Raw genomic sequence first — 27,996 nt, 5'->3', positions numbered from 1 at the left:
AGAGATACAAAAGAGTGAGAAAACATTTTTGTTTGCTATCATTCAGTAGAAGAAAAAGTTCATACAAGCTCAGTATAACTTTAGATATACAGCTCTTTTCAAACAATTGTTAAAAAGATGTTTCCGGACCTGAAGATTTTGTATAAAAAAAAACAAAGCTATGAATCATTTGATTATTTGTGTTGATATAGTAGTGAGACTGGATTTTATTTTCGGTAAGATGCTTGATTGGCTGAAAATTTTAAGGCATTTGGGGTGCAACTTGCTTGAGCCGACAGCGACAGATTATGCTAAAAAAATTATCTTGACAATGACTTTGTACCATATTCACATATTTCAATTTATGTCAGTTTAAATGCCCAATGAAATTATAAGGCCAGCCTAATATTTCTAGAAGAGTCTTTTAGAGGGGTTGTAAACAAATTCATTTGTTTGTTTTGTTCTTGACAGCTCAAGTAACACTGTTGTTGGTCGCTGGACTTTCTGAAGAGTTCAGACAGGTCAATTTTTGTTTCATTGTGTAAATAGGGTTGTCACAAACATCATTGTGTAGAGAAATACAATATGCGTGCAAAGTATTAGATGACAAGAAATAAGGTTCATCTCCGAGACAGATTCCAGGTTACATGCTTGCAAATGATAGAAGACAGTGTATGAATGCTGAAGCTCTGTCAGTACATGTTTTAACATGATAACATACTTGATGTATACACAGACATTTGCTGTTATTTGTGACAGTTATCACATGGTAATGCATTTTGGCAACACAGTGCATATATTCTTTTGGTAACCTTGCAATGGTATTGTTCAGCGTTGGGAACACAGTGCTGTGTGGACTCACTGTTGGAACACAGAACATACAGACTCACTGTTGGAACACAGAACATACAGACTCACTGTTGGAACACAGAACATACAGACTCACTGTTGGATACACAGAGCAAAAGGCATGTTGGGAACATAGTCCATAGAGACATGTAGACTCGCCGTTGGGAGAACAGTGCATGTAGACTGTTTGGAACACAGTGCGTATAGACTGTTGGGAAAACAAGGCGTATGAACTGTTGAGAACACAGTGCATACAGACTCACTGTTGAGAACACAGTGTATGGTCTGTTGGGAACAAAGTGCATACAGACTCACTGTTGGGAACACAGTATATGGTCTGTTGGGAACACAGTGCATACACTCACCGTTGGGAACACAGATCAAATTTTTGTCAAGAGCAATGTACATGTACAATATGTAACACACAGGTGATGGTAGAAAACCAGTTGATTTCCATCAAGACAGCTTTTCGTACCATTTTGCCAAATTTCTGAACTTACATAACTACTCAGCCTACATGTGCAGTGAGGACGTAATTTAGCTAATCTGGTCATGATGGTTCTTAATAAAAATATAATAAAAAAAAGCATTTGACATTTTGCACAATTCCAGTCTTAATTCTTGTCGTATAAAGTGAATGGTCAAAGCCAACACAACCAAAGCCTAGAAACATCAGTGATGGCATGCTTACATGTAGTATATGCCACCTTACGCTCAAGTTAAAACTTTAGTCTTTAAAGTGGGTACATGTATCTCCCTTTGTTATTTTAGCGGTAATTTTTTCTTCAAACTTTACTCCAGAATTTAAGGTGTCCAATAATATTCAAACCTTGTTTCTTAAGAAATAATTATTTTAAATTGATTTGAAATTTTGATTTGAGTCTAGGATTATGATGTGGCCCCAGCTAGGGCCTTACTCACGTTTATTTGACCACTTTCACGCAACTGACATTTCCTCTTGGAATTCATAGAAATATGTAAGGAAAATTTTTCTTGCATCTCCTCTTTGAAGGCTTCATTTTGAAAGACAGTTATAAGATTTCCTCTGTAAAAGAATTAAGTAAGCTTTTTATTGGCCAGACCAATAATGCAAACTGGTTAGGTATTAAATTACAAAGCGAAACTTTAAAAATAAGATGTATTCGTGAGTACATGTTTAAGACCTGGGTTATGGCTGAGCTCTGCTCTTCATCTTGTCAGAACATTATGCTGTGATATTCTTAGTTTTAGGAAGCAAAAAAGTAAACAGGGCCCCCCTGCACAAAGTGAGGGTTGACTTCAACTACCTTGGCCACACATGTGTTTAATATGGTCATTACAATCAACTTAGCTTACAGGTGCTTTGTGCAAGAGTCCCCAGGACTTTATACATTGCTATATATATATGTACATGCACCCTCTAAAACCCTTTTTTATTAGAGACAGGTGAGGTACAGTACTTTGACATTTGGGAGACAATGTACATGTTTATGAGTATCACATATTGCTCAGTTTCTGGGCTGGCCACTGATTTAAAGGTCAGACTTTTAAAACAATCTACGCCTCAGAGAATGTTGTCACATACATGTATATGCCTATCATGTAGTGATGGCGGGAAGAGGAAAACATGTTTTGAAGGTGATCTGTAGGATCAAATTGTGGCCTTTACTCAGATTCCTTTAAATAATTACTGTTAAAAAATATGAACGTAAGTAAGATTGTTAAGGATTTCAAATCTGTTAAAATAGATAACTGTGTTGGTGAGCTAGCTGCTTTTGGCTGAGACTCAGAGCATTTGTCTGCCTTCTGATTTTACACCATTCCACGCAGCATTAAATTTGTAGGATACTTGAATTGAATATTAATGATAGGAACCGGTTATTTATACATTAGTTATTAAAACATAACAGTTTTTCTCATTGTGAGAGGGGAATGCATAATGCCTCAGTATCAAAAATTCCTCATATTTATGCCATAATTGTTTATATGTTCTTCCCAGATTCACAGGATTCATTTTTGTTTGCTTTGTTTGGTTGATCTATATAATATTGAACAGTATTGTTCACCCTGTGGAATGCCAGTCTTATTTAAATATACAGACACTTTATAAACAACCTGTTAGATGCAGACCATCTATTTTAACTTGAAATTGGAGCTGACGACAAAACAAAATTTCAGCCTGGTTGTTGGCCATATAAACTGCATTTAATACATGACTTTTTTTTAATATATAGTTTGTATGATGTGACTTCGTTTGACATCAGGTGCCTGTTTTTTGCATCGTTGAGCCTTGTGACCTCTGAGGTCAATTCAACCTACTTGCACCACCCCTTTAGTGCTCATCACCCTTAAATTTCTACCCCCAGCATGCCCAGAGGTTACTCGCCCTCCCCCAACTGTCCTGTGAACAGCAATTTGACTGTGTATAACGGTGTATACAAACAGGCCAGTGTCAAAACTGCTCTATTAGCTTGTATATACATGTACAAATGATAAAATGGTACAGCTGAAGAGTGGTATGGTAGCTTTGGTTTATCTAGCTGTTTGTATGCAGTTTATATTTTGGGTATGGTAGCTAGGTTATGACTGTCCCATTTCCTTCAAGTGCATGGAGTGATGAAAATTTCTTTTTCTGTAATAATACATCTGTGTTATGAGAATTGTTTTCCTTCCGTGGCATAGATACTGGCTTTCATGCATGCAGTAAATCAACTACAATTTAATGGAATTTTTTCAACAACTAATCCCCCAGCTGTATGAAATGAAGTACACTCCGGAAAATGGTTGGTGAAAAATAACTTAAACTTCCAGCGTATCGACTGTAAATCAGGTGAAAATTCCACTTGATCTTTCACCAGAATATCAATATAACATGTCATTAATTAGTTCCGAAAATTCCATGAAATTATAGGTGATTTACTCCACGGTTGGTTTTAGATAAATATAAAAATTCTTGTGTACACATGTACATATATGCTTTGTCTTGTGTTTCTCTCCAAATATATATTTCTCACAAGATATCCTATTAATTGTTTGTCATCAAGTAACAGTTTTGATTCACGGGGAGTAATATCATAAAGGCATGAATGCTATAGGCAATGATCATATGACTAGACTGCAGACTCTCTGCCCACCACAATGGTGGAATGAAGTGACGAACAGGTGCGGGACTGCGTTTCCACAGCAAAATCACTGCCACCGTTATACTGGTCGGAACTGCGGGGATTAGAGTCTGTTGGGGTGATATCGTAAAACTGACCATTCATTGCCTCAAGGGCTTGCATGTAAGTCCGAAGCGGAAATCCTCGATCAGATTCGTTAATGGACCCGAGATCAACAGAGACTTGGTCACTCGTGTACGGTTGATAAGGAGGCTGCTTCACATTCTTCACTTTGTGTTTGAAAATCTTCTTGAAGCACTGCTTTTTCCACATGATGACGATAACAGAAATGGAGACGGACACCATGACGATTATCACGCTAACCATGATGATGATGTTATCAAGGGACAACCCTGCTGATGATGTGGATGTCGCACAAAGCGCCACCTGCTGGTCAGCCAGGCGCTGAATTATTAACTCCTGCATATCTTCAGGACTACTACATCTCTGTTCCCAGCAGTTTCTGGAATTGCTGCTCTTTGTATCTCCCGACTGAGAACATGCCATTCTCTGCTGATTCGAATAATCGTTCAACCAATCACGCAATGGCTGAATGTAACAGTCACAGTGCCATGGATTTCCTTGAATGTTAACTAAAGCCAAAGACCTCATTTGAGCGGTCACTTCCCAAGAGAGATTTTGTAGCCTGTTCTCCGAAATGTCCAAAACACGCAGTTGTTGCAAAGAGGTAAAATCATTGGGTGGTAGGGACATGATGTTGCATCGTGATAGATTTAAATGTTGTAATCTATACAAACCTTGAAAAACTCCATTTGGAATGTTTGATAATGAATTCCCTGCCAAATTCAGATGAGTCATCTCTGGAGCCAATGGATGAAATGTCCTAGGAGGTAGCCAGTTTATACGATTAAAAGAGAGATCTACGTATTTGGCATTAAAGTATTTAAATGTATTGACTGGTACTTTATGGATTTGGTTATGTGAAAGACTTAAACTGTCTATGGGTATGCTTCCAAACTGAAGATCCCCCAGTTCTGTAACTTGGTTGTTATCCAAATTCAATTTCTGTAGGAAAGCTAAGTTGCGCAAGTCTTGTGAATTGGGGATGACACGAATAAAATTGGACTGAAGTTCGAGAGTCCGAAGCTTTCGGATGATGTAAAACAAGTCTTTAGGGATGTGATGAATTCCACACCGCTGCATGCTAAGGTGACGAAGGCTCTGGAGTCCTTGGAATGTGTGACCTTGAAGAGCGGACAACTTGTTGCCATCTAAAATGAGTGTCTCCAGACGCGATAATGACTGGAAGGATCCTGATCGTATCGTACCAAGACGATTTTGAGCAAGATTTAAATATGTCAGTGAACTCTGACTCGAGAATGCCATATCGAAGGATGTCAGTCGGTTGTTGGACAAGTCAAGCTCTGTCAAACCACGCACGCTTTGTAGTGATGTACTAGCCATTTCGCCAATGGAATTATGACTGAGATTGAGTTTTCTTAGGTTGACCAATGCTGTAAATGCATTTTCACCGATTCTGCTTATCTGGCTTCCTCTAAGTGTCAAATCTTGGATGGTGTATTTTGCTTGGCATTGATTAAAATGCTGATGTTCCAACTGGAATGCAAACTTTGCAGCAGAAATGTCCAGGCTGAACGTCTGCCGTGGAACTTTGGTGAGAACATCTGCGAGGTTACCTCCCTTGCATGCCATCGTTTGGAGGAGGCACTGGCAAGTGGAAGGGCAGATCTGTTCTTCTCCAAGCCCAACACACCACGTAGTTACAACAACAAGGACAAGCGGAAGAATTCTCCTTGGCCATGGTAGAGACATCTGGTGCTGACCTCTAACTGCAATAAAAATAGAAATAGTATGAAATGTATTAAAAATCATATTCAGATCAGGAACCGAAGCTCATAAGCTGGAAGAGATATTGTGTTGGAAATGTGAAACGTTGAATTGCAACATTTAAAAAAGGTACTTGAATTACCCTAATTCCTCAAGTTTTTTTTGCATATGAAGGAGCAACTTTCAGTGCATTTTATGCATATTTAGGGGTCCAGCCTAGTATCCTAGAGGGACGCCTCTTGAAATTGTTCAGACTATTATTATTAGGGGTAATAAATTGTTCGTCTTATTATTATTATTATTATTCTTAGTCAACTTGTAAAATTGCAATATCTCCAAACCTGGTAAAGTTAGAAAAAGGAAACTTTGGAGTATTAATAAGGAACATATGAAGCAACTTTTGATGTTTTCTGCTGTTTTACCAGACACATGATTTGAATTTTATTGATAATCTGAAAAAAAAAACTATCGAGATAAACTTTTTGTTTACAGTTTTTACGTGGATTGCCCAATGCATATTGTAAAAAATTTTTAGTTTGATTTACAAATATGGCCAATGAACTTTGCTTAAATGGTTAATTTTAAAATTGCTTAAAATCATTGAACAAACACACACACCGTGCCCCAATAATTATTTTTATACTTCGTGTTGTGACAAAACCCCTCCTATGTAAATAACACGAGAGCTTCGTGCTAGACTGCATGAAACCACTGACTGCAGTTTACTGTGGGAATGGTCATCAGCTCTACCACAATGTATGCTTTCTGTCTTCTGCTCTCCAGCACAAACTTCACAACAGTGTATTCTCTCTGTCTTTTGTCCTTGGGTATGGGTAGAAGACCAAAGATGCCTAATCTCTATTCTAGTCTTCAGTACTTGACCAGTTGTAAATTATGCTTGGCATAAGTGAAGTGGTAAAAGTCTAGTTGCTTGGACCATGCTGTTGGATAACAGCTTTAAAATGTCATTTGATTCTGATGACAAAATTACATTGGCCAGTTTCAAGGCAAAAAGATTTATCAGTCAACACGGAATAATGCCTTCAGACTATGCTTGCAAACATGCGATAAGGTTATAAATAAGTGTAACACTACTATATGTAAGCTAATTAGAATTCTATTTCCTGTTTTGAGAACTCTTTGCATCCTTCTTTGACCTTTGTGGGGCTTTTCATTGGCCATGTGCAGTGGCATTAAAATGATCAATTTATTTATCTATCTGAATCATGTTTTACAGCGTCCTCAAGAAAATTTCACATATACCATGGCGGTCAGCATTATGGTGATCAACCAAGAGAAATGATCAAGTTTCTGGTCTTGGAATATGTGCAATTCAATACACAGATGTACCCTTCTCAAAATAGCGTTTTTCTTCTGGCCAGCTGACTTAAAGTTGCGACCTCATTAAATTCTTTGATATGAAGTTTTTTTACCATAAGTTTCCATCAGATAACCTTTTTTTGCACCTTCTCCTGTAATTGTTTCACATTCCTCATAATGTCTATTGCTAAGCCAAAGTTATATTTCAAGTGGCTGAGGTGTCAGGAGTCATAAATCAGAAAGTCTGTATTGATGGGCTTTTTATTGACTCTCCTAAGAATGATTTTTAAGAACCGCTATAAAGTTGACTAGCAATAGAACACTTTAAATTTTTACACATGTACTGTTTAAGTACATATACACTTGATGGAAGGTGTTCACACAGTACACCGTGTGTGAATGTATGTACTTGTTTGTTATGAAAGTCGCAGATATTCATGACAATGAAGTTTTGGACTGAAAAATGCTGCTAAAGCCCATTAGTGACGTACATGTAGTTGCAGGTATTTTGACATCCTATATTGTCAAAGGAAGCCAGAATTGAGACTTTCATGTGTGACAGGATACTTGATTATCCTATTGTTTTTAGTATGTGACCATCTTGTTAACAATTCCCACTCATTTTGCTGGTCAGAGCTTTGCATATTCACTAGTAGTTTACTTTGGATGAATCATCCACAAATTCCTGCAAGGGTATTAACATGTAATACAGGTAGAACTGCATTGAAACAGTTAAATATTATTCATGCATTTCCTTGGATATGAAGGGTTACTTTTTCATGAAGTAACATTTAGCCTGTGCTAAAAATAATTAAGGTCAGTTGTTGGCAACTTTGAAAATAAGGTGCTCCAGAGAGCAAATTACATGTCCATGCATATGTAAATGTGCTCAGTTTAGGTCTAATTAAATCAGCACCCCTCCCTCACTGCACTGATTAACCTGGCTCTGTATATATGTACATATACCTGTACATATATACATGGTTGGCCATGCCTGCTAAACTAATGGTCTACACTGCATGGTTTCATTTGTGTTGACATAATGGACAGGTGTGTTGTCTGGCAGTACAGGACATGATTGCAGTGTTTACCTGTACATGTAAATGTGAACTGTTGTTTTAACACACCCTGCATGTACATGCAATTGTATGCAATCAGTTGTTTTCCTGCACTGAATCCTTGTTTTTGCTATTGCACATTTTGGAAGAAGCTTTTTTTGAACTTGTTCAAACCAGACTGTTGCTTTAAAAATTCTACTCTTGAAACCCGAAACTTTAATAAATCTCACCGTGTAACTTAGTTAATCTATCAAGTAAAATTTAAGTATATACTTTAGAGTGAGAAATGACTTTATTGGCTCATATAAAACTCACATTTTAAATTTCCTTTCTTGCATCTTTGAATGCCATCATAAGTTTTATTGGTATGGGTACATGTTGTCTTGTACAGATGCCTTTATGTTGGCACACTTGCATGTGTTTTGGAGAGAGAGAATAGGCATGGGGAAATCACTGAACCATGGCATAACTATACTGTACCGAATAAATATTAAAAAAAAAAAATTAATTATGTCATATGTATTACTTGAAGCAGTATATGATTGAAGACAATGTACGTGTCATGAGGAAACAAAGCATTTATGAGAAAGGAAACAATGCTAGATCGCGCAGCATGCTTTCTAGGGATGATATTCAAATGTCAGTAACAGTACATGTATATACTACACCTGTAGGTCAAAGTGCAATAAAATATTTTAAACACAGTAGGCTTACATGTAAATATAACTGTCACATGGTTACACTAGTACTTTGTCATCTGACTTAACATACATCAATTGCTCACGTACAATATACTTTTACATCATGGACGCAAGTGTTACCTTTGTTTTGTCATGAATCTTGTTAATTATCACGTAGACGACACTGTATGGATGTTTTGTGAGGAATTTTATCAAAAGGGAGAGGGGGAGGCCTCTCTGTAGATTCTGTTCTCTGATTGGTTCTATGCTGTCATTGGATTTGTTTGTAGCCAATGAAAACACTTCACTGCATGGTTCCATATATATGTATATTTTATTATCAGCAAGTTTTAAGACTAGTGTTTTAAACATTAACCTTGCTAAAGCCTGGTACAGTATGAGATTCACACAGCACTCATGTACATGTATAATTGTGATAAACGAATGCAATGGCTGACAGTGAAACAGATTTGATAGCTTGAGGACATATTTCCTCACAATCAAGCCTTATTATGGGGTCTTTTATAAACAGGTATGAAATAAGAGCTGCGTGACCTTGGCTGGATTCACATGTAAGAATGTCTCAGATTACGTCCTAAACCACATATATCTATGCATGATTCAGGTGAATTTCTGGTATGATTTGGTACAGGAATTTTGGTGCAACCCTCAGGAGATGGTATGTGGAATTTTGCATTATGTTGGCTGTGATGAAGATAAATCAGGTCAGCAACATGTACATGTAGAAGATGACTGTTACCGCAGGGACTAATTTAATGTACTGTACATGTAACATAATATATTGGTGTCAGTTGTTCCAGCCTGTTGCAGCCACAGTACATATTCATGAAGATTGACATGCCCCTCCAGGTTTCAAGTTAAAAGGTGTATCAGATGAGATATATACATGTACCTATGGGGTTTATCTTATGGGCGTTTGAAGTTCGCTATGTACTACACCAGCTGGTTTGTTAGCGCGTGATTTGATTAGATATTGACTTATAAATGTAGAATGGTGAAATTATCCCAGATCTAAAATAGAAGAGAATTCATGAAGAACTTGGAGAGGCATTACTTTTAACATCTACTATTCATTGTTAACCTATGAATAGGTAATTGTAGGTTAATTATCCTAATTAACACAGGTACATGTTAGCTGATATGCAAAGGTGTGTAATTGCATGGTTATTTACAGTCTATTCATTCATTACCAGTCAAATCACTGTACTGAAAAGAGTAAATTGATTGTTATTGATTACATAATAATTAACTATGTGTTGCTTTAAGGTTTTCTTTTTTGAAGAGCTTAAGACCGTGCACTCAGTATTGGTTATGTGAGCCTACAATCTGGCAACACCAGTTGCATATAGCAGGCCAGAACATGTACACTGTTTGCACCTGCACGTGTAAGCAAGAAGGATACAATATATTCACAGGATATAATTAAATCAAAGGATACAATTAATTCACTTTTAACAACTTTATAGGTTCTAATCCACAGATGTGAACCACATTTGCAAAACAGAGTCTAATTAATTCACAGGAGTGAACCACTTTTAACAAGAAGGTGAAATGTGGGTTTACAGTTAACAAATAAACTCATTGTATACATGTATAAATGACATCATATGCTTTATACTTTTTCCTGCATTTTGTTCCTTTACTGATAACCGCAGGGATGGATTGTGGTGCCTTAGCTATGGCTGGAATCTAAAGACAATTTAGAAGATATGCTCAAGGGTGTTAAAAGTTCAAACTCTTAGGTCTTTTAGATAATATTCTCTAGCATTGCTTTCCTTTTATTGTGTTCTTATCTTGCTGATTTTTAAGTGTTATTTACATGTTGTAGCCCAGGAGTGTATAGTAATGCAGGAAGTTTAACAATGCACAAAGGCCACTCTGGTACAAAACAGAGGAAATTGGCTATGATCTCACTGAGAAAGTAAACACTTCACAGATCATCCGGAAACATGTCTGTTGTCTGAATCTACTACAGTTCATTTGACATCTTTGATCCTATCAGATTTCCACCTTAAACCCCATAATTAAGTACTTGTTGGGACTTTAGATTCCATGGGTAAAGTGTATCAAGGGGAAGTGGGGAATTAGCAAGCATGAAGGTGGGGGCTATTTCCTGTCACGCCTAAAATAACGTTCCAGCTGAAATATATAGGCATGACACATATACCATGTGCATCTTAGAAACACCTTGGGCACTGCCGGGTGTGGCCGCAGTCATTCTGGTGTATGGCATAAAACGCCAATCAATAAATCAATAAATTAACACTCACTGAATTAAATGTATCAGTATTGCAGTATAAGTTAATAAAAAAGTACAAGTACGCATGTATTAATTCCTGTGCACTCTATAGCTACAATGTTTGGAGAAAAGAATTTATAAATGTACATGGAACATACCCTGAATGACCATGAATTTCGTCCATGACTAATTTGCCCATTTTTCCTGATTGGGAGAGTTTTATTTTTTAGAAAGGTGTTTTGAAGTTTGTTTGGAACATAGGATGATGTTATACTGGAAAATTTTAAGTTTCAGCACCAGTAATAATATTTTGTGACACTTATTTGCATGCCTCTAAAAATGCACTTTTGTGGGTGAAATTTAGGGTGATTTAGAGTCTGTTTTATCCTCACATGTACATACCAGAATATGGTAAGTATGTGTATATGTTCATGATAACGTGGGCCAATAAACTATAAAGAGAAGAACAATTTTCAGGCAACTCTTTTCTAATGATGTTTTGTCTAATTCAAGGTCAGAAAATACTAGATTATTGTTGATATGTGCATGACATAACATACAGGAAGAGACTTTTCAGTGGTCAGGACTTGTTCTGTAATCAAGAGAATATACATTTATTTATTTATTTTTGCTGTACTTAGGAGTATTTCACTTATACAGTGATGGCCAGCATTATGGTGGAAGAAAACCAGGCAGAGCCAAGGGAAACTCCCGACCATCCGCAGGTTGCTGGCAGACCTTCCCATGCACGTATGATCAAAGGAAGCCAGCATGAGAACAAGTGAATAAGCATTACATGTACACAAACAAGTAAAGAGTATACGCATGCTTACATGTGTGCCCAAGTCTAACATGCATATATCAACCACCTGCTTCAAGAGCATTCTCAATATTTCAGGCATCTAGGCGGGGGATATATGTGAGATTTTCCGAATATTTACAGTACCCAAAAAATAAAAAGAGTTCCGGTACATGCATGTCTTCAAACACATACAGGTTCTAAGCAGACATTCTTGTTTGTGTATCATATCTTTATGAGGGTGAAGCTGCACAATTGGGTGCATGGGCGAATTTTCTTGACACTATTACATAGTGCAGTGTACATTAATTACTGTAAATCTTTTTTCAACCACTGAAGCACTTTTCTCAGTGGAAGTTATGCATACAACAATAATGAAAATGATTGTCAAAATTATTTGTTTGTGTCATTTAAGATGCAAGCTTCACAAAACTCTGCTAACTACATGTACATTACTCAATAAAACCCCATAGATTTCTCAGAATGTTTGAAATATTGGTGTCAGAAGTGGTTGAAGAATTAAGGGTACTTATTATTTTAACTGTTTAAAATAACCTGTCTAAACAAGATACACTGTACCATAAAATATAATAATGTTCAATATAATACTCAAACACCAGTAATGAAATTTGCATATGTTCTCACATGACTTGGGCAAGTTTGAATAATTACTGCCTGTAGGTATAGAACAGTGTAAATATCAAATTGAAAATCTCAATTGATAAATAAATTGCTTGGCTCGTGAGTTTTAATGGATATACATTTTGGTTTTCTGTTGTCAGAAGATAATGATGATAATAAATAATGGTGCTGTGGTCAATGTTTTGCGTCCTGTCTGTAATGGGTAATAGCTGAATGTGCACTGATTTACATGGAGACATGATTGAAGCCCCTTTAGGCTAAAGTATGCCGTGTTACCAAGAGTTCAAGTGTCTAGTATTCCAAGTGTAAGGTGAGAATTTTAGCACAAAAACCTAGTCAAGGTCTTTTCACACACGAGTGATTTTCTTCCCATACTGAGCTCATGTTTTGTAGCTTAGATATGAGGATAAAAAAGAAATAAACAGTGTCTGAGGGCACGGGTATACTGGTTAAACAAACTCACAGGACTGGTAATATATCAATATACATAAAGGATGTAATCGCATACATGTGTAGTATACAGACCTACTGTGTATCTTCAATGTTTTCAGCACTTTTTTCAGTGGAATTTATGCCTTTGCATACAATTATTATGAAAATGACGCTTGTCTGGTGGGTGAGGCAAGAAATGATTTGTTTGTGTCATTAACAATGCAAACTTCATAAAACTGTGCAAATCAATTCTCTACTCCCAATACTTCTCTCTTGAAGAATTAGTGTACATATATTTCATGTGTATTTCATCTGAAGTTTACCCTTTTTCAAGCGGGCCAGACACATTTTGGTTGATTATAATGGACTAATCCCACTTAATCTTGGGCTATGCCCTGAAGAGTTTTTTGTGAAGCTTGAATAATTTCATAACCAAAAAACTCAAGTGTTGGCATCAAAAAGTCTCATTTTATGGCCTTTATGTTCTCCTGAAAGTGGATACCAAGCTTCAGGTGAATACAGCCGTAAAATTTAGTGACAACTGAAAGTTTTGTGAACCATATTCTGTTCTCAGAATACATCCCTACAGATGACACATGTAGAGTGCTCTATAGAAATTAAATGGATGTCAATTATTTTTCCATGCACACTGAGCAATATAGCAGTTTGCAGAATCATTGTTGACCCCATAATAAGGGGGGGGGGGAGGGGATCTATACTGTCCATGCTTTCGCATTATGCAATACCCATTCATAATTAGTGTTCCACAAAATTATGATAATTGAGAAAAGTGAAAATGTGGGGGGAAAATGTTTTGAAATTGTGAAGGGAGGCGAAGTGATGTTTGGAGAATGGGTGTAAATTGGAGGAGTTGGGGGTCCTCCAGTTGAACAGAAGTCGTTGGTGTGGAGTTGGGTATATATATCCATTAAACCTAAATTCAGTCAGCAAGAATTCATTGGCCTAGGTTACGAGGTTATGTAACATGCACAAATGTAACACTACATGGATCGCATGATTGCCATCCACATCAAGTATACTGTGACACACTGACATTGGAGTCCAAATGTACCCTGGCTTCTGCACCATGTACAGCGGAACTGGGAACAGGTGAATGAACTTGGATTGCATTACCATGACATCTGTTGTTATTATAAACAGCTCAGTGAAACGTAATACAAAAAAAATGTACATTTTTGTGCCCTTGTGGGGTAAACCAATGTTTCTGAAGGTTGTGTGACAATGGATGACCTTGAAAGTTATGAAACAGTCTGAAAATTATCAGTGTTGTATACATCTATTTTTGCTGCACATGTATATATTTTGAAGGACACAATGTTATATTTTAGTATTATTTTAGTAGTAGTTTATCCTCAAAGCAAATTATTTTCCCCAAATTGACAAAAAGAAAACAAAACAAAAAAAAAAAGAACAAATTCTTGGGAAACAAATTTGTTTGCTGAAACAACTGAGCTGATCGACTCTTTGTAAAAGCTTTGTCACCACTCTAACTGATTTAAAGGCAGTGCTACCCAGAAAACATTGAACAAAAGATGAATGCATAACCACATATTGCGTCAGTTAATGTTGAGTCATAAAGATTTGAAAAAATTAAATAGGCCAACATGTTAGCTTTCTTCTAATCTTTTTTATACATAATACATATACATGCTTTTATATACATAATCTTATCATGCTAAAATGGAAGGCTCTCGTCAAATTTTGAAAAAGTTTAATGTGTCCAGACTGTCATCTAAGATAATTATGACCTACTCTCAGTCAAATTGTTGCAGCTTTGCTTCGCACATGGAAGCAAACTCCGGGTACTATTTTGAAAAGAATTTATTTATTAATTTATTCGATTGGTGTTTTACGCTGTACTCAAGAATATTTCACTTAATATGCGACGGCATAGATTTAGACAGAATCTGAAATCAGGCTGTGTCATTTCCTGTTGTGCTGTGTTCTCCTATTTTCACTATCTTTCCCATGTTAATTTTGTCAGAATGTGTTCTCAGAAACACCCCACCGGCTGTAAAAGCTATGGCGGGGAAACTGGGCAAAGACCAGGGGAAGGGCACGATCATCTGCAGGTTGCATTTTGGAAAGAAAACTTTTCCAACAGTCTGCAGCTTAATTTATTTATATGGATCAAGTCATGGACTTTTGATGTCTGGTCATGAATTGGTCATGAAAGCACCATGTACTTTTCACACACGGAATTTCACAAGACATCAAAAGTCCATGACTTGGTTTACATTAATCATCTTTTTATTCTGGATTGATGACGGAGGTTTGATCTGGGCTTTCCTTAAGAGTTCAACCCTTATTGTAATGTGTATATGTAGGGCATTCCAATCGCATTACGAATATGTATGAAGAGATGAATAGCTGGTGGGAAGAGAGGTTTGATCTACATGTATATACTGTAATTTATATGCAATACAGTCTGCTGTACATGACACATACTTATGTTGAATAGCTGCCAGGAAAGCCGTCCATGTGGACGGGTAAAATGGAAAATTTTCCATGGCTTCAGAAAGGAATGCTGGGACTCCCACATTCTGCAGGCTCCCAGCACATTTCTTTTCATTTCTACTTACATGAAGTACTGTGGACTTTGTTAAATATATTTATAGGTAATAGGTACATCTTCTATAGGTACCTTGCAAGGCTGGTCCACCAAATTATGTACTGTTTCACCCGACTTTAAGCTGAAGGTCATAAGAAAACAAGCCTTGAGTATGGACTTAAATAGCTGTCAGTCAAATAAAACAAGTAATGTATATGTATGCTTGGATTTTTACAGCATACTTAATAATTTTTCAGTCATATTACGTTGAGGAGTCATCAGGTTTGTACGCATAAACTACTAATCTTGGCGACAGAGCAAGTCCATGACACCACTGAAGTACACCAAACATGACATGACACCTCACCCAGTCACATTTACACTGGGCCAACCAGTCCTGTTTCCTCTGTTCTATATAACCTCTCAGTGCTGAGTGTCAAGCTTTTCATTTCATTTGATTGGTGTTTTACACTGTACTCAAGAATATTTCACTTATACAACGGTGGCCAGCATTATGGTGGGAGGAAACCGGGCAGAGCCTGGAGGAAACCCACAACCATCCACATGTTGCTGTCAGACCTTCCCACGTACAGCCAGAGAGGAAGCCAGCATGAGCTGGACTTGAACTAGTGCTAGTGCACTAACCAACTTAGCCACGGAGGCCCCCGAGTGTTAAGCAAGACAGCAACAAATGGATGTACGAACATGGTAAAACCTTTATATATACTGTCTGTCGGACAACATGAGCAATTTTTTTTATGGTTTGATAGTGATGTAATCATGCAGAGCTTTTAAACCCAGACAAAAAGCAGGCCAGCAATCCTTTTGGATGCGTTTACAGTCCCAGTAAGTAAGTGTGCACTAAACTTAAATGTTTAATATTCACATACAAAAACACATACATGCAGTGTCACTTACAGCATCAGGCTGTCCTGTAAGGTGATACTAAAGATATTGTTTAAAACCATATTCCTTGCCAATCTGGGCCTCAGCCTTTTGACAGGTAAAAACACCAACACAAAAATTTGGTTTATGTGTCTTACATGTATATGTAATTACATTTAGCGGACTACAGAGGTGAACATTAAAATGACTGATTTGGCCATTTGACTGAAAAATGACTGATTTGGCCATTTGACTGAAAAATGACTGATTTGGCCATTTGACTGAAAAACGACTGATTTGGCTATTTGGCTTAAAAGTGACCGATTTGGCCATTTGACTGAAAAATGACTGATTTGGCCATTTGACTGAAAAATGACTGATTTGGCCATTTGGCTTAAAAATGACTGATTTGGCCATTTGGCTTAAAAATGACTGATTTGGCTATTTGACTGAAAAATTTGGCAATTTGACTGAAAAGATGACTTATCTGGTTATTTGACTGAAAAATGACTGATTTGGCCATTTGACTGAAAAATGACTGATTTGGCTATTTGGCTTAAAAATGACTGATTTGGCTATTTGACTGAAAAAATTGGCTATTTGACTGAAAAGATGACTGATCTGGTTATTTGACTAAAAAATGACTGATTTGGCCATTTGACTGAAAAATGACTGATTTGGCCATTTGGCTTAAAAATGACTGATTTGGCTATTTGACTGAAAAATTTGGCTATTTGACTGAAAAGATGACTGTTCTGGTTATTTGACTGAAAAGATGACTGTTCTGGTTATTTGACTTAAAATGACTGATTTGGCCATTTGACTGAAAAATGACTGATTTGGCTTAAAAATGACTGATTTGGCTATTTGACTGAAAAAATTGCCTATTTGACTGAAAAGATGACTGATCTGGTTATTTGACTGAAAAATGACTGATTTGGCCATTTGACTGAAAAATGACTGATTTGGCTATTACATTTTCAGTTTTTGAGTGTTATGTATGCCACCATTTTTTTTTGGTGGGGTGGGGGTTAAGTTTACAGGTAAAACAGGGCATCATTTAACTACTACAAAAACCTGGACTTGATGTAAAATGAACTTGCGGTTTTGGGAAAGTGCTTTCTAAATGTGACCCTCTGTGCTTGAATGTGTCAATGAATGTGTGATCAGACGTATCACATATGTGGACCAGAGAGTTTGTAGGATGTGCGTTTTCTGACATTCATCTAGCCTAGCATGACACCTAACATGACACCTATCATGCACAGTTCATGATGCACGGTCTTACTAACATTTGGATTTTGTTACGTGTATGTATCCCTCCACATCTAACAAATCCTACCCTTTTATACCTACATGTGAATACACACATCTATACATGTATAAAGTATATTTAATTTCTTTTTAAGTGTTAATGTAGACATTACCGACACCTATAGCTATATAAAAAGGGCAGTAGGCAAGGGTAACACTCAACAAAAAAGGGATAATATGGCATTTTCCACTGCCTGCAAGCATGACATGAAAACTAGTGTTCATCAAATGAAGGGCAACAGAGAGCAGTGTCCACAAATACTTCATCTGTTTTTTTGTTTTTTTTTTACATTTTTTTGCTTTATACCAAGATGTTACACAAATGTAATGAGCTTCTAAGGTGGGTTTTTGAGACTAGTTTTGAAAGGTTTCCCACATTATTTTGAGCACCAAAACTCCATAAAACTTACTTCATTGATCTGGAGATAGTTCATCACAGATGATTTTACAAAAAATAATTGTTTTCTTAATGTTCTGTGGACAAATAAAGGAAACTCTCATGAATAAAGTGATGAAACTTCATATAACAGTTACCCTAGATGTTGGCCAAAAAAACAATATTTTACCTACATTGAAGGCTTTTCATAACATGTAAAAAGTTTAAAAACTGATGGAAATAGTTTTTTGCGGGGGACAGTTTTGATCAGCACTCAGACTTGATCGACTTGATCATATTGTTTATGTTCATACACTTTAACACTATCCCAAACCAATAGAACAGAGCTGAGTGCAGATCTTACGAACAGGGTGAAGCACCCTTCCGAAAACAACCTAGCTTCATAGAGATAAATGTATATGCATTTACACGTGTTTACTTTTTTGTCTCTGAAACATATTACAGGTAAACATGTTGACATTAAACAATGGCAAAAAAGCCGAGATTTACCTGGAACTAAAAAATGTTTCAAAACAGGATGTGTTTTAAAGGTTAACATATTGCATTTGTAATGTACATGCAGTATTTAGTTCATATGAACCTGATGGGGAGATGTGCAAAGCTAACTAATAGGTGTGCACAAATGAACAAAATAGAATAAAAGTTAATAGGTCATTGTTTTTGTTTTTCTGTGAGATGCGGGAAGTGAACAAGAAAATGGGCATGTTATTTAAAGACGTTTGATGTGTCAGACATCCAGTTTGGAACTAATTCCTATGTAAGCACAAACAGGGACATTCTTAGGACTCCAGCATTTACCATTCTTTAAGAACATCTTAACCTCTGTCTGACACACACATGTGTTGTGATAAACTGGGCTTAAGTAGGATTATCAGTGTTTGGTGGAGGCTTAACTTTGGTATTTAAAGACAGAATACCTGCAGTTTTGAACTTGCAGCTTGTGGTGTTTAAGAAAGTAGAAAACCTGTCCTATGCAATGTTGACACATATACCAAAGGTAGAGTTCTCAAAGCCATGTTATAATTGTATACACAAAGTTAATATTTTAGCCTTGTATAGAAGTGAAATACCATTCTAGCATGTCATTTTGTTCAAAGTATTACAACAAGCTATATTTATTTATTTATTTATTTTGAATTGGGTTTTGGTTTAGTTGATGTAGTTCTGATTGAAGTAGTTTTCCTTGTTGGAGGAAACCTGTTTGCTCAGAATAAAACCATTTGCCATTGGCAAGTACATGTAACTCAACATGTGATGTACAGATCATACTGATACATCATGTCAGTGAAGGCAAGTGGTCCAACATTAAGCTTAGTTTGACAACCTTCAGCTGTAACAAGCAGTCAGTCCAGTATAAGCACTGTTGGATACTTTTTGCTTGCAAGCTACATATAGCTAGGCCTTGAAGGCATCGGAGGAGGGATAAACTTTGGAATTCCCTGTCCGAGTTTGGGATAAATTTAACCAAGACCTGTTACATCCATCCTATAATTACTGAAAAAATCGCACCCCCCCACCTCTCACACCCCTCCTGCCAAACCACCCCTGCAGACAAATGTGTGAAAAATGTTAGCTGTTCAATTACATGGCTGTGTTAATTTCCATACTTCAAGGTTAGTTATATATTGAGTCCAAAGTATATTCAAATAAAGTGGACTTAAATGTACATGCAAGGCAATTAGTCCGAGTAACTCTTATCTGACATTGATTAATTTGACCCCATCCATGAAGCTACAAGAATACTAAGGGTATTATTAACTGAAGCATATTGAAAAGGAAGAAATTCCATTTATTATTATTATTAAATCTGTTTAAAACCACTTTTGTAATGTGAATTTCTACATGTATGTACCTGTAGTTCACCAGACAAGATGAACCAAATTCTTTGTTGTGTACATGTATACAGTATTCCATACATGTTCATCTACACTCAAGCTATGAAGCTGTGAACCTCTATAGACATGCCAGAGGCGTGTGGGCAGTCTTTGTCCACATACACCCCTACCCTCTATGGGGTCAGGTGGAGGGAAAGGGGCCCTGACCAGTGTGTGATCTCTGTGTGCTAATGTTGACTCAGGAACAGTTATCTGGGGTTGACCCACTTGAACATATGACAAAGGCTAGCTCATTTACATGTGCTTTTCAAAGCCATTCTGTCCCCAGACCGCATGTGTACTCCACATATGATACAAAAGCATTTATAGTGAAGCTTATAAAATAAATGATGTGCATGTAGATTATAAACTCTTTTGTTGCGTGCATGACTGAATAATAGCCCACCCTGCTGAGACGTCTACACATCAGCTGTAGCAATGTTCTTAACAACAGACATGAATGTTCATCTGTCTGCGTTTATAAGTTGGAACACTGAAGATACATGTATACTTGTGTCCGCAGCTGTCATTGTGCAAAAAGCATTGAACAAATGTGACAATGTGACAATAAGGGCAACACTTTTCTGTAAATACAAAAAAGAAATAATGCCTAAACACTGAAAAGAATGAGGATTTTTTTGTAACTCTTCTTCAGTATAAAACTGTGTCAGAGGCATATACCGCAAGGTGCAGTGTTTCACTTTTTAATTTAACATAGGTTAAATATATTAGATGCAATACATTTGTGAGTGCATGTGGCTCTTGACAATACCACACTTCTATTCAGGTTCAAGTTCAATTCAAGTACTCTCTTATTCATACCCATGTTCCTGGCCAGGCTGTCTGGACAGTGATAAATGTCTCAGGTATTCAATGGCATGGGAACTATCTCAACAGCACTAGGTCAGTGTACTAGGCCATTGTATTGACTGTAGGTTGGACATATAAGCAGGACTAAAGCTTGCATAAATCAGGGTGCAAACTATAGGCTGGAAACAGCTATACTGATTAGGTGACATTGGAAACAGCTATACTGATTAGGTGACACTGGAAATAGCTATACTGATTAGGTGACATTGGAAACAGCTATACTGATTAGGTGACACTGGAAACAGCTATACTGATTAGGTGACACTGGAAACAGCTATACTGATTAGGTGACACTGGAAACAGCTATACTGATTGAGTGACACTGGAAACAGCTATACTGATTAGGTGACATTGGGAAGTGTACACTGTAGTTCCACAACTTAACAGTGATTTTCCAAAAAAAGTATGCATTTGAGATTTTTTAAAATGGCAGCATTTTTACAATAGAAGCACACTTAGTGTAATTGTCAAGTGCCAAACGCAATGATACAAACGCTGTATAGCAGGTAAATTTCAACTAAATTGGAATTCTGATTAAAGACACAGTTTGACTTAGAACTAGACCTACATGTATATATGTAGCTGATAAGGTTAACTACACACTTGTTTATTTATTTATTTGATTGGTGTTTTACGCCGTACTCAAGAATATTTCACTTATAAGACAGCAGCCAGCATTATGGTGGGAGGAAAGTAGAGCAGAGTCCGGGAGGAAACCCACGACGATCTGCAGGTTTCTGTCAGACCTCCCCACGTACGGCTGGAGAAACTACACACTTGTAGCTAAGACCACTGGCACCTTAATCTGAATTTCTTATGTGCCATATGTCTTCATTTTTGTGTTCTGTTTATTTTTACGCACATATATAGCGTAGCTAAGATTATTCAACTTACTAAAGAACAAGGATAATAATCCACAGTTTTGACCATCCGAGTACCTCGCACTATGGCGAGTAGGTGATAAATAGCATGGAGCTAATAAAATGGAAGAAATGAGGATTTTTGCCTATTTCTATAGTTTAAAGAATTACGGGACAATGAGACTATTTTATTTGAAGGTTAGATACATTCTGATTACTTTTCCGCAAAAAATTTCTTACCTAAAAAGCTATATTTTTCAATATTCATGCTAAAATCTTATTCAGGTCTTATCCTATCTGGTTTAAATTTAGTTTGTTTTCACTCCAGGGGGCTGTTTCTTAAAGGGGTCGTAACATTACACCGGACGCAAATGCCAAGGGGACGTATGCCATCAGTATGCGACATCATGGTGATTAGGCCAGCGTAACGTTACGACCCCTTTAAGAAACAGCCCGCAGTACTCTAGTCATGTGACTAAATGATTGGCTCAGAGCAGCTATGATATCATTTCAAAACTATTAATTGGCAACAAACTCATCACATCTTACAGGTATGTTCCAAGAAAATCCATTGAACATTAATGCAACTGTGACAAATACAGCTGTCGACTGGATATGATTGTATGCTTTGTCCAGTTGTTGCAGAAAATTACTGAAAAATTGGACAGCTATTTAACTTTGTGTACAAGTTATATGATTTGATCACAAGGCTCTCTCCATGCTTGTCCTTCAGGTTGGACAGTTACATGTGTGTTGTATTAATACAGTAATTGTCAGCCAATGATTATTTCATTGTGAGCAGCCATACACAGTGCTATATTAAGAGGCGATCTGAACCTGCATCAAAATCACATTCAGCGTATGTATTATGATTACGTAAGTTCTAACTGCCAGTCGTAACTCACTAATGACTCAATTGTTAGATGTGTATGCATGAATTTTAGTGTTTACCAGTCTGATTTTGATGATGAAGACATGAAATATATTTATAGGTCATGTTCATAAATTTATGAACATAACCTATAAATATATTTCATTTATGTGAATTTAAAATGTTAGTATACATGGAAATTTTTTGTTTGTCATCTATAAATATGTTTCATTTATGTGGATTAATAATGGTAGTTTATACAAGAATTTCTTGTTTGTCAAGTTTTAAATCTTTTATATAATGAGGATATTTTATTATCTTTTTGCTAGTTTGTGACCAAAAGCGAAGTGTATGCTCGCCCACCTGAAATTCTGCATGTAACATGTGACCATGCATGCGCAAAAGGATTTGTGTAGTTGTGGATTTTGATATATCTTCTTACAAATCGTGTCAAACATTTAGCCAAGACATCTCAAAATACTCCATCATTCTTCCATGGCTACTTTTTGACATTTCTCTTCATGATCAATTTACATCATAATTTAAGACTTTCACTTGTGCGTTTTTCAATTTAGACAATTTCAGAGTCCCCAATGACTGACAGTCTCTCAATCCTTTGCCGCAGGCAAAATTACTCACCATGTCACTTTGACATGCAATTTAGGAATTTTATCACATCTTAGTATATATCTCCTCAACTCCTCAAACTTTTTTTTCATCTGGAATAATTAATTTATTTCATTTATGAAATTAATTAATTAGTCATATAAAATGAAAAAATTGAAAAGTTCTCAGTTCAAATTAACCTGACAATTTATTTGCAAAATAGAAGCTTTGCTTTATATTCCTATAGATAAGCTATATTGTTATTGTATTTGTTCTCAATCAACACACTGAAAGAACTTAATGCACAATAAGGGAAAATTCATACCCTTCATACCTGGAGTCCATGCTAAATTCTCCACAAGTTCTAATCTCCCTGACACTATAATGCCACTTGTCACAATTTAAATTGTTTAGGTGATCGATATTTGTATTAAATACATGTGTAGATATTTTAATTCCTCTGCACGGTCTGATTATACCAGCTAATAAACAGGCTATAAATTTGGAGAGTTGCATATACATGTATACTATGCTGACATGATATAAAACAATGCTTAGTAAATGGCCTCAAATTTCGCTCCAAAAAGTGAATGTTTCAATAAAAATTGTCATGTTTTGTAGGTAAAACTTAAATTTTTCTTGTAGGGTATTGTCGTACTGTCCAGTCAAAGCATCTTTGTAGGATCAACAGAGCTGCTCTCAGAGTCAGAGGAAATGTGCAACTTATTCACTAGTCAATTTTTTTAGTCATTTAGCATTCAAGTAGAAAAACTTCCTTACCTGTTCAATGATTTCCTGTGACTATCTCAGTATCTGTAGAAAGCAGATGTTCTCATGAGGCTGATGGGCAGGGTGTCCTAAACCATGTGATCAATTCACTCTCCTAAATCTTTGACTGTCCCTGTGAAAGAAAGTTTGAATGCTGCGATTAGAAGTTAGGAGAAAATGCTCAATGCAGTCTAAATTCATAAATAACTGATAACAACGGAAAGTGAAAGCATGATAGGTATAGATCAGCTTTCAAGCAAAGCTCTCATGATAACGTGAAGCTAAGTTTTTAGAAGCCTATCTACCATGTATGCATGACTCACTAAGCATGCTTGAGAAAATTCCCCTTGAAGTTAATGTGTAGGCATTATAGACAATGCATAGGGGGAGTTGGAAAGTTTACACAAGACCTTACCCTCTCTATGGGCCTGTGTCTCCAGTGGTCAAACAGTTATCTGACCCAGGGGGTCGTATACACCCACCCACCTACCTCACCTGTGGTTTCAATCCTCACACCTGTTAGCCAGGTAGCTACAGAGCCTGGAAGCTCACTGACTAGCGTTGATGAACCGTTTCTAACACCCAGTCTTACCTCTGTATGAACCCCACCACACCTGAGCTTGAGTTTCTGTGAAACTTTCAACTCGTTAGTGTCCTAGGTAAGATGAGATATCAACCTGTTCACCTGTGTACAGGACAGACAGTGGAGTATATGTGTCTAATACCTTCACTACAGCATGCCTGGCTGTTAGTTGACACCAATCCAAGTTCCTTGCAGGGGTTACAACAGACCTCTGCAGGGACCCATGCACCTAATGGCTTCTCCCACCTGTAGAGCTAAAAATAGACTCACCCAACTCCTGGAGAATCAACCCTCTGTGCATTCATGCATTTTGATAGGCCTAGAGAAGTGAAGAATGCATGAGGGTGTAAAGTGTGGGTGTCGGCTGTGAGGAAAAGAGGCGTGGGCATGGGGCCAGGGCTGACACTTCTTGTTGTGTATAGTTGGTAAAGTTTCCTGAGATTTCACAGTAAACATGACAAACTTGTGAATAGGTATCTAGGTAGGTATTCATGAGATTTCATCTGGTTAAGACCATTCTATTGGTTGTTAATTTATAGTTATCCATTTTCCATGCATGTAATCTCTTTATGATGGACCCATGTTAAGGTACAATGAAGGGATAAGTTCTTGCAACTGCCATGAACTTTAACCTTGAAGACTGCATTGCCATTGGTCATCAGCCACCCCAGCTAGAGCCTCATTACAAACAGGTATTTGGTGGAAGGGGGCAGGGACTACTTTAACCCTATCATTTCTTAAGGAAAAGAATGTGGATACCATGACCTATGTTACTTTGACCCTCAAGTACATGTAATATCTGTTATAAACAAAGTTATCCATCTCTTTGCTCGTGTGTATACATGTATGACTAAAATGTTTGTGGAGTCTTTTCTTTTTCTTAGCTGCATGTACATAGGTAGATACCAAAAGCACTGTTTTATTTATTTATTTGATTGGTGTTTTACGCTGTACTCAAGAATATTTCACTTATACGACGGCGGCCAGCATTATGGTGGGAGGAAACCAGGCAGAGCCCGGAGGAAACCCACGACCATCCGCAGGTTGCTGACGGACCTTCCCACTTACCCAAAAACACTGTAACTTAAAGTGGATGTACATGTTGAGGCATTATTGTACACTGTCACAGGTGAGATATTCACCCATAATGATTAAAGCATGCCTATACTTTAAAGCCTGATTGCAATCATTTTGTTGAATTTTAATCATTTACAGGTAAAAACTAAGAATGTATATATAACAACAGCAAAAAAGGTTTCATCAGGCTTACTATATTTGCATCCTGGAGCAAGTTTCTAACTGCTGACTTTTTTGAAACAGCGGCTGCAAATACTTGTGTGAAAAACTTCATGGGAGGAAATTACATAATTCACTGTCTAGACTATATTGATTTTCAGGAGAACATGTCTGCTAAAATTGTCTGCTCAAGATTGATGTCTCGCAGAAATCATATTCTCATCTGCATGTAATGCATTGAGTGATCAGACAGCAGTTAGCTTATTCTTTAAATAGAACACCAAATGTGGATGACACACATGAAACACTATGATCGTTCAAGTTCATTAGCTCCGAAAATAAGTACCCCTGGCCTGCATTTGCCCTCAGTGAATCATGTTACCTGCCTTTAGTTTGAAAGTGGCCCTGAAGATTGATTAGTGATGTCATGGGCACCTGCTTGACGAGTAATTGTTAGTTAAATTGCTTTTGCATGTCCGGTGTGAATGTCCTCCAAGTGAACATTTCACCCCGGCCATTGTCTTTTCTCTTTTTGAGCTACAGAATCAAATAAAATTGCTGCTAGACAGAGGAAAATATAAATTGTAATCTGTCAAAAGATTATTTCTCGTTTATTTAATGAGGCATGGATTTCGGAAATATTTTTTGTGATATCATACATCAAGTTAAGCTGATGAATTATTGTATTCAATAGATTTGTTGCTAAATGCCCTGTTAGGCATACAGAAGACTTGCCTTCTATAATGGCGAGTGCTTCGAAATGGGAAGACCCAGGATCAAACCCGGGTCGAGTCATACCAAAGACTTTAAAAATGGTGCCTGTTGCTGCCTCGCTTGGTGCTCAGCACTGAGAGGTTAGAGCAAGGAAACAGGACTGGTTGGCCTGGTGTCAGTATATTGTGACTAGGTGGGGTGCATGTCTGGTGTCTAATTCTTACTTGGTTTGTTCGGAATTAAAATGCAACAAACTTCTTTTTAGCTGAATTTCTTTTTTTACTTCTAAAGTCCTATAAATCATCGCTCTTAAATCAGGGAAGTGTTTGGAAATCACGAGTGAAATCAGCAACAAAATCACGCCAGTGCTTGTGGGAGCAGTTCAAACACTTTTCTTAATGTAAGAGGATCTTGAAGACACACAAGTCAGGGTAACAAGACAGTGCAGACACACTTCAGCTAGGTGATCTAGTGACACAGTTACAAAAAAAAGACCCCAATAAATCCTGTCTTGCATGTCTACCAAAATATCTTCTTTGCTCAGACAGACTTCAGTTGACCTCCACTTCACCCTATAGTTTGATGTAATTGTCGTCGATTGAAAATAAACATGTCTCCTCAGGGGCATGTTAACATTACACACTTCTGATTTTTCAGGATGACATTTCATTGCTCAGTATCCATGATGTCCCCTAAGAGATTCCTGTAGTCATTAGCACTCTAAATATGATAGTGACTGATATATATATATATATATATGTATATATATATATATGTATATATATATATATGTATATATATATATATATATATATATATATATATATATATATATATATAACCGTTGAATGAAATTAGTTCATGGAATTTTTATTCAGAAACTGCATTAAATATACCCCAATTCCACAACCTTTTTGCATATGAAAAATCAGCTTTCAGTGCAATTTATGCACATTTTTAATTCAAATTTGGAGGCAAAACTACATTGGTAGGATTGGCCAATTTCAGGGCTTCACGAAAAAAATAAGTTTATCAATCTACATGGAATTATGCCTTCAGAATATGCTTGAATAAATATCTTGCAAACATGCGAAAAGGTTGAAGAATTACTGCACCAGAATTTTCTAAAACTTTTTTTTTTGATGTAGTTCTTTGTGTACTTAACATCTCTTAATGTGCTGGTTCAGGAACAGACCTTTATGGCCGCAGAGGCTAAAATCTCTCTACATATCACTGACATTTGAACAGTGTGATCAAGTTCAATTTGGTGGGGTATTTTTTTTGCTCTACATTCATGTAGTCTGTAGTTAACGTACTCTAAAGTTTCAGACAGTGCATCTCTGCATACATGAATCACACCAGTACTGGTATGCAATAAACAGACTGACCTTATTATACCACAGTGAGTTTCTTTTATTTCTACAACTTGTATTATGTACATTGAAAAGAAGCTGTATGTTGAGGGATGTGGGAGTGAG

General features: G+C 36.8%; 2 protein-coding genes across 2 annotated transcripts in view; one reads left to right on the top strand and one right to left on the bottom strand.

The window, feature by feature from the left end:
* The window catches only part of LOC135465410 (anoctamin-10-like), a 58,152-nt gene that overhangs the window by 4,739 nt on the left and 25,417 nt on the right, over positions 1 to 27,996 (top strand). The window lies entirely within an intron of this gene.
* Positions 1,419 to 24,119, bottom strand: LOC135465684 (carboxypeptidase N subunit 2-like). The gene is made up of 2 exons (XM_064742989.1): positions 23,998 to 24,119; positions 1,419 to 5,779 (listed from the first exon to the last, which is right to left on the bottom strand). The coding sequence occupies exon 2, from the start codon at positions 5,760 to 5,762 to the stop codon at positions 3,918 to 3,920; it is 1,845 nt and encodes a 614-aa protein (XP_064599059.1). The 5' UTR covers positions 5,763 to 5,779; positions 23,998 to 24,119; the 3' UTR covers positions 1,419 to 3,917.

Source organism: Liolophura sinensis, chromosome 5 (assembly GCF_032854445.1).
Source record: "Liolophura sinensis isolate JHLJ2023 chromosome 5, CUHK_Ljap_v2, whole genome shotgun sequence".
Lineage (NCBI taxonomy): Eukaryota > Metazoa > Mollusca > Polyplacophora > Chitonida > Chitonidae > Liolophura > Liolophura sinensis.
Note: the sequence above shows the minus strand (reverse complement) of the source record. Positions and strands in the feature narration are given on the sequence as shown.

Coding starts and splice junctions, on each gene's coding strand:
- LOC135465684 (XM_064742989.1), bottom strand. CDS start 5,762: ATGTCTCTACCATGGCCAAGGAGAATTCTTCCGCTTGTCCTTGTTGTT.